Source organism: Gymnoscopelus braueri (assembly GCF_963280865.1).
Source record: "Gymnoscopelus braueri genome assembly, chromosome: 2".
Classification (NCBI taxonomy): Eukaryota; Metazoa; Chordata; class Actinopteri; order Myctophiformes; family Myctophidae; genus Gymnoscopelus; species Gymnoscopelus braueri.
Genome location: NC_137604.1, coordinates 1290599 through 1298288, shown reverse-complemented (window position 1 = coordinate 1298288; position 7690 = coordinate 1290599). Strand labels below are relative to the sequence as shown.

The following is a 7690-nucleotide window of genomic DNA, read 5'->3' as shown; positions in this document are numbered from 1 at the left end:
AGGCCCAGTTTCTGTCCAATATGTCTGCTGTGCATTTGTTCAATATTGCTAATGCTACGTCAGGTATTTATCAGCAGGTGGTTGTGATTGGCTGCTGTGTTCAGGTCATCCGCATAAAGGTTTGACGAAAGTAAACCAGTGCTTCATGTTTCTATTTCTCTTCGCTGGACAGAATATAAAAGAAAGAAAAAAAAACATAAACAACCCATTCCTACTGAAATACATATTGCATTGCGTTACAATACTTCTTGTCCGCGGTTTTATTTTGATGTCTTGTGCATCTTATTGTGGTGATGGTGGTTTCTATGTCAAAGGTTTTAAAATAGAACTGGTGTCTTATTGCTGCTCTGGCTATAAATATATCTGTTTGACTGGCTCTGTTTGTGTTCCTTTTTCTCAGACTATTTCTCCCTGCCTCTGATTTATTTGTTCACGCTTTATGTTTATTAATATAATTTATTTTATTGTCAGGATCCATGTTTACATTATTTCTTTAGTTTGTCCAGATAAATATTCATCAGAGGGTCTGACTGTGCAGTCAGTCAGCGAGCAGAGGTAAGCGCAGAGCAGTGGTGTAAAGTAACTAAGTACATTTACTCAAGTACTGTACATAAGTACACTTTTGAGGTATTTTTACTTTACTGGAGTACTTCGAATTTTCAGTACTTTTACTTTTACTCTGCTACACTACATCTCAGAGGCAAATATTGTACTTTTACTCCACTACAATTATTTGAAAACCTTAGTTACAAGTTACTTTGTAGATTTTTATTATTATTACAAAACATACATTAACCTCTTCAGCCCTACATTCCGGCCATTTGAAAATAGCAGATCTACAAGCTCACAATGTGCTATTTTCAAAACATTTTGATACATTTTATGCATTTGAAAACTTGAAATGGATAATGAGTACTTTCTACTTTTGGTACTTTAAGTACATTTTGATACCAATACCTTTTACTCAAAAGTGCATTTTGAATTCCAGACTTTTAATTTCTACATTTGCAGTATTGATACTTTTACTTAAGTAAAAATATTTGAGTGCTTTTTCCACCACTGGCGTAGACCTCAGTGTTGGGTTAAACTTAGAACGGATGGAATAGTCAGTATGTGGCTGACTGACCACAGTGTGAACTTACTGTAAACTTTACTGTAAACGTTACTGTAGACTGACTGTCTCTATAGTCTGACTGTCTTCATGTGGATTGTAATTATTGTATTGATGTTATTTCTCCTCTCGTTGTTGCTTTATCAGTTTGTCATCATGTCTACAAACTCTCAGCTGGTCTCTGTGGATTTTGAGATATTCGGCAACGTTCAGGGTAAGACTTCTGCTGAGGCACCGTCACACCGTCACACCGTCACACCGCCACAACGTCACACCGTCACACCGCCACACCGCCACAACGTCACACCGCCACACCGTCACACCGCCACACCGTCACACCGTCACACCGTCACACCGTCACACCGCCACACCGCCACACCGTCACACCGCCACACCGTCACAACGTCACACCGCCACACCGTCACACCGCCACACCGTCACACCGTCACACCGCCACACCGCCACACCGCCACAACGTCACACCGCCACACCGTCACACCGTCACACCGTCACACCGCCACACCGCCACAACGTCACACCGCCACACCGTCACACCGCCACACCGTCACACCGTCACACCGCCACACCGTCACACCGTCACACCGCCACACCGTCACACCGCCACACCGCCACACCGTCACACCGTCACACCGCCACACCGCCACAACGTCACACCGTCACACCGTCACACCGTCACACCGCCACACCGTCACACCGTCACACCGCACTGTTATTTTACCTCTGGGGCGGAATCTGCCAATGCTTCGTCAACAGTGGTGTAAAGTAACTAAGTACATTTACTCAAGTACTGTACTTTACTGGAGTATTTCCATTTGTTTATACTTTTACTTCAACTCCACTACATCTCAGAGGCAAATATTGTACTTTTTACTCCACTACAATTGTTTGAAAACTTTAGTTACTAGTTACTTTGCAGATATAAATTATTATATTATAAAACGTACATTAACCGCTTCAGCCCTATTTTGTACCTAGGCTATTTGAAAATAGCAGATCTACAAGCTTGTAGATCTGCTATTTTCAAATATATTAGTACTTTTACTTTTGGTACTTTCAGTACATTTTGATACCAAATGTTTTTTTATCTGTCTGTCTGTCTGTCTGTCTGTCTGTCTGTCTGTCTGTCTGTCTGTCTGTCTGTCTGTCTGTCTGTCTGTCTGTCTGTCTGTCTGTCTGTCTGTCTGTCTGTCTGTCACACAGTATCATTTCAGATTCATCATATCAGCAGTTTCATTAGTACTTTTACTTTTGGTACTTTCAGTACATTTTGATACCAATGTTTTTTTTTATCTGTCTGTCTCTCACACAGGTGTGTGTTTCAGAATGGTGAGTTATTAAACATCATGTCTGTCAAATCTCATGTTTGTTTTTCTGTCTGTCTGACATCACAATGTAATCTACTGCTGCTCTGTGTGTGTGTGTGTGTGTGTGTGTGTGTGTGTGTGTGTGTGTGTGTGTGTGTGTGTGTGTGTGTGTGTGTGTGTGTGTGTGTGTGTGTGTGTGTGTGTGTGTGTGTGTGTGTGTGTGTGTGTGTGTGTGCATGTGTGCAGTACACAGAGGATCATGGGAAGAAACTGGGCGTGGTCGGCTGGGTGATGAACACGCGGGAAGGGTCAGTGAAAGGTCAAGTTCAGGGACCTGCAGACAAAGTGGAGGAGATGTGAGTTAACTATGAATAATGTTTACATAACAAACCAACCTGATGACTTTATATGGATATTATAATATCAACCTGATGACTTTATATGGATATTATAATATCAACCTGATGACTTTATATGGATATTATAATATCAACCTGATGACTTTATATGGATATTATAATATCAACCTGATGACTTTATATGGATATTATAATATCAACCTGATGACTTTACTCTTATGGATATTATAATGAAGCATCAAGTAACTGACGGTGGAAAAGTACTAATTTTTCTGGCCCTGAAACATGAACGATTAGAGCCATGACTGTCATGGTATGACAGTCATGAAGCTACTTGTTCTTGTTTTTTAAAAAATTTACATTTATAACCCGTACATCTACATAAACGTTCAGATTTTAAATATACACTGCTCACCCCACGGCTATGGATGTTACAAGTTAAAACGCGTGGGTTTAAATACCCGTATCTTCCGTTTTGTTCAATAAAAAGTCATTTTAATCCGATCGGTGGCCATTTTCTCCATTTGCTTTCAACTACGCTCCCCTATCGGTTGGGAGGTGTATTGCATCCTGATACATTATAAAAAAAATCAAAATAAATAGAAAATGGCCGCTGATCAGATTAAAATGCTTTTTATTGAACAATACAGAAGATACGGGTACTTATAGATCCGGGCGCTTTAACCTATATATATATATATATATATATATATATATATATAGTTTGTCCAATTAAATAGTTGCATGATGTTCATCGAGATGTGTGCAGCTGCAGTACCTCTGTGCGCCAGCAGAGGTCAGTGTGAACCTTCAGTGAGCAGACAGAACCATCTAGAACTAAAACATACTTTCAAATAATTTTAGTAAAAGTACAATATTTGCCTCTGAGATGTAACGGAGTAAATTAGAAGATGGAGAATGGAAATACTCAAAGTAAAAAGAAGTACTTCTAATTTGTACTTAAAGTACAGTAAATGTAGCCTACTTTCCACTATTGAGAGGGTGTGGTTTCCGCCGGGGCACACGGGAGATGAAGTCATGTGTGTGTGTGTGTGTGTGTGTGTGTGTGTGTGTGTGTGTGTGTGTGTGTGTGTGTGTGTGTGTGTGTGTGTGTGTGTGTGTGTGTGTGTGTGTGTGTGTGTGTGTGTGTGTGTGTGTGTGTGTGTGCGCGTGTGTGCGCGTGTATGATTACATCACTGCTTCCCAGATTCACAGTGTAGTGTACAGATCCCATAGCCCAGGGGGACGACTGGCTGGTCAGTTGCGCTTTGATTGGCTGGATGGTTGTCATGGTGACAGAGAGAAGCCTGTCTGGTTTAAAAGGGACATGACGACACCCATTGGTTCCCAACCTGTGGGCCGCGGTCCTCTGGTGGCCCGTGAGGGTATTGCAAGTGGACCCCCAAATAACTGTCAAATCATTGACAATATAACCTTAAAAATAACATTTAAAACATAGAAAATTCAATGAAAAGTGAGCTGCGACGCGTTGTGGGCTTGTAGATCGGCTATGTTCTGCAAAGAGGATTGGTGTAGAGGGAAAAAGAGCAGACCAAGTACAGAGGCCAAAGGTCAAGTTTACTAAGTATGCAGGGTTTAAGTGGTTGCGTGTCTGAAGATACACATTAAAGGGATAGTTCACCCCCAAAATGACTTATTTTCTATGCATTAGTCACCCCATGGAGACTTGAATTCATGGATATGTTTATATTTTTGTCTCATTCATAAGACAATAGTTTGATGACCGGCAGCGGTTCCGGTAGGAGACACAAAGAGTCTGACCTGACTCAGCCAGATGGGGGCGGTATTGAGTTTCACAATAGAGCATCGCAGTTCCCGCCCCTTCTGGGTTCCACTGCAAAAAACTCAATGCATTTTTCCCATTGACATTTCCAAAAATATTTATATCAATTAATTTAAGCCTGGAATCAAGCCATCCAGGGTCCTGGTGAATCATGACCATAAAACGTTTGATTCTGTGATTATTTTATTTTTTTAAAAAGGCAAAACAAAGGGTATTTATTAAATATAGTATATCATATAATTAAATATAAAATTTTAAAAAATCACAGAAAAAAAAACGTTATATGGTCATGATTCACCAGGACCCTGGATGGCTTGATTCTAGGCTTAAATTAATTGATATAAATATTTTTGGAAATGTCAATGGGAAAAATGCATTGAGTTTTTCCTTCCGGCACCAGGAAAAACCAGGAAGTGGGCGGGAACTGCGATTCTCTATACACCCTGCGTCTGGGATCGCTCAGGACGAACCAATCAGCGGCTGCTAGGGGCGGGATCATCCAATCACCTGCCAAGTAGCTTGAAAAAATGAAACGCCGTCTTGCACCGATTCTGCTACCGGAGTCTCAGATGGAAGCAGGCGGTGAAACTAAATGTGTGTCTCAAGCTTCTTCCATTTGACGAAGTCAGGTTACAAAGAGTCTCCTTTGTGTCTCCTACCGGAACCGCTGCCTACCGGTCCGCTGGTCATCACATTATTGTCTTAGGAATGAGACAAAAACTAAAGAATATCCATGGGGTGACTAATCCATAGGAAAAAAATTATTATTCTGGGTGAACTATCCCTTTAGCATGAATCCAACAATAATAATAATAATACTTAATAGAAAAGATCATGTGACACAATGCTGATGACTGTCTGTCAAACTAATCTATGAAAAAACATAATGTTATTTATACACTATGTAGTGACTTCATCTGTCTCTCAGCTAAGGGTCCCTGCTTCATCTCTCTCTCAGCTAAGGGGTCCCTGCTTCATCTCTCTCTCAGCTAGGGGGTCCCTGCTTCATCTCTCTCTCAGCTAAGGGGTCCCTGCTTCATCTCTCTCTCTCTCTCAGCTAAGGGGTCCCTGCTTCATCTGTCTCTCAGCTAAGGGGTCCCTGCTTCATCTCTCTCTCAGCTAAGGGGTCCCTGCTTCATCTCTCTCTCAGCTAAGGGGTCCCTGCTTCATCTCTCTCTCTCAGCTAAGGGGTCCCTGCTTCATCTCTCTCTCAGCTAAGGGCCTGAAAAACTTGGCCTGAAAAACTTTAAGGATTATTATCTATATTATAATATAGATATTAAGAGTATATAATATCTTATCGTGAAACTCATGTCATTGAAAGTTGCTGTGTCAGCATAATGTGTGTCTCATTAAATATGTAAACGAGCCATGAATGAAGGATAGTATGCACTTAACCCTTTATGTCCCAGAGGGGGAGGGGGGGGGGCACTTAACCCTTTATGTCCCAGAGGGGGAGGGGGGGACGACGACATATTGATCAGCTTGTGCTCCACTTCCAATTGTGTCTGCACATTCATTTGGTTCATCACTTTGCTGAACAAACACACTATAGTAATGATTACTATCACAATATAGAGCTATTTAACACTGTTACTGAACAAACACTCTATATTAATGATTACTATCACAATATAGATCTATTTAACACTGTTACTGAACAAACACTCTATAGTAATGATTACTATCACAATATAGATCTATTTAACACTGTTACTGAACAAACACTCTATATTAATGATTACTATCACAATATAGATCTATTTAACACTGTTACTGAACAAACACTCTATAGTAATGATTACCTATAGAGCTATTTAACACTGTTACTGAACAAACACTATAGTAATGATTCCTATCACAATATAGAGCTATTTAACACTGTTACTGAACAAACACTCTATAGTAATGATTACCTATAGAGCTATTTAACACTGTTACTGAACAAACACTATAGTAATGATTCCTATCACAATATAGAGCTATTTAACACTGTTACTGAACAAACACCATATACTAATGATTACTATCACAATATTGAGCTATTTAACACTGTTACTGAACAAACACTTAATGATTACTATTAGTGTGTGTGTGTGTGTGTGTGTGTGTGTGTGTGTGTGTGTGTGTGTGTGTGTGTGTGTGTGTGTGTGTGTGTGTGTGTGTGTGTGTGTGTGTGTGTGTGTGTGTGTGTGTGTGCGTGTGTGTGTGTGTGTGTGTGTACGTGTTTGCGCGTGTGTGTTAACAGGAAGCAGTGGCTCAGAACCACAGGAAGTCCCTCCTCTCGTATCGACAGAGCAGAATTCTCCAATCAGAGAGACGTCTCTGTTCTGGAGACACGAGGATTCTCTACCAGATACCACTGATGGACAATACACAAAGTAACAAAGTACATCTACTCGAGTACTTTAAAGGAGCCATGACATGGCCAGAGAGCATCATTAATTGATATTTTATGTCACATGGTCTCTGTAGGGAGGGACATATCACAAGATATTGATTGGCGTTTGCGGCAGCCAATGGGACGACGGTATCAGTGAGGTTGGCGTCAAAGGAACCAGGAATGATTTCATCTCTCCATTCTCTACTCTAACAGCAGGGCCGGATCTAGGCATGGGCAAGGGGGGGGCAATGCTCCCCCAATTTTTTTTTTTTTTTGGGTGGGGGGGCTTGTGAAAGTTACATTTATGTCATGATATGAAATGTGAGCTTACCATAATCAAAATAATCCTTAATCATATTCCATCATGTATCATTGCACAATTCAAATAATCCTCTGCCCTGATTTTCCACACACAGTCACACACACACATGCAGTACTACTCCTAAACAATAGGAAGCAGTATTACACAAACAGCCGGAAAAAAACGCAAAAAAAAAAAATAGTAATTTTTATTCTTTTATATATTACATAGGAAGCACGAGACATAAGGGATAAAAGAAAGACAATGTAAATATTGATTTTGGATACATGAGCCCTTAAAGGACAACTTTGTTTTTTTACAACCAAGGTTTAAGGTTTAAAAAAAGCCTTATTTAGCCACCAGACAGAATGCCCCGCCCACTGTAAAAAAGATCGCGATTTTTTTTT

At 40.4% G+C, this 7690-nt stretch overlaps 1 protein-coding gene across 3 annotated transcripts; it reads left to right on the top strand.

The window, feature by feature from the left end:
- Positions 1–452: 452 nt before the first annotated feature.
- On the top strand, positions 453–7152 carry LOC308077878 (acylphosphatase-2-like). 3 transcript variants are annotated; one of them, XM_080418853.1, is made up of 6 exons: positions 453–555; positions 1259–1325; positions 2442–2458; positions 2683–2792; positions 6852–6980; positions 7075–7152. In XM_080418853.1, exons 2-6 carry the CDS (start codon positions 1268–1270, stop codon positions 7097–7099), a joined length of 339 nt encoding a protein of 112 aa, XP_080274979.1. In that variant the 5' UTR covers positions 453–555; positions 1259–1267; the 3' UTR covers positions 7100–7152. The 3 variants fall into 3 exon arrangements, with proteins under 3 accessions (XP_080274979.1, XP_080274978.1, XP_080274977.1); XM_080418852.1 differs by lacking the exon at positions 453–555 and having other exon boundaries at positions 1172–1325; positions 6848–6980; XM_080418851.1 differs by lacking the exon at positions 453–555 and having other exon boundaries at positions 1172–1325; positions 6848–7146.
- The last annotated feature ends 538 nt before the right edge of the window (positions 7153–7690 follow it).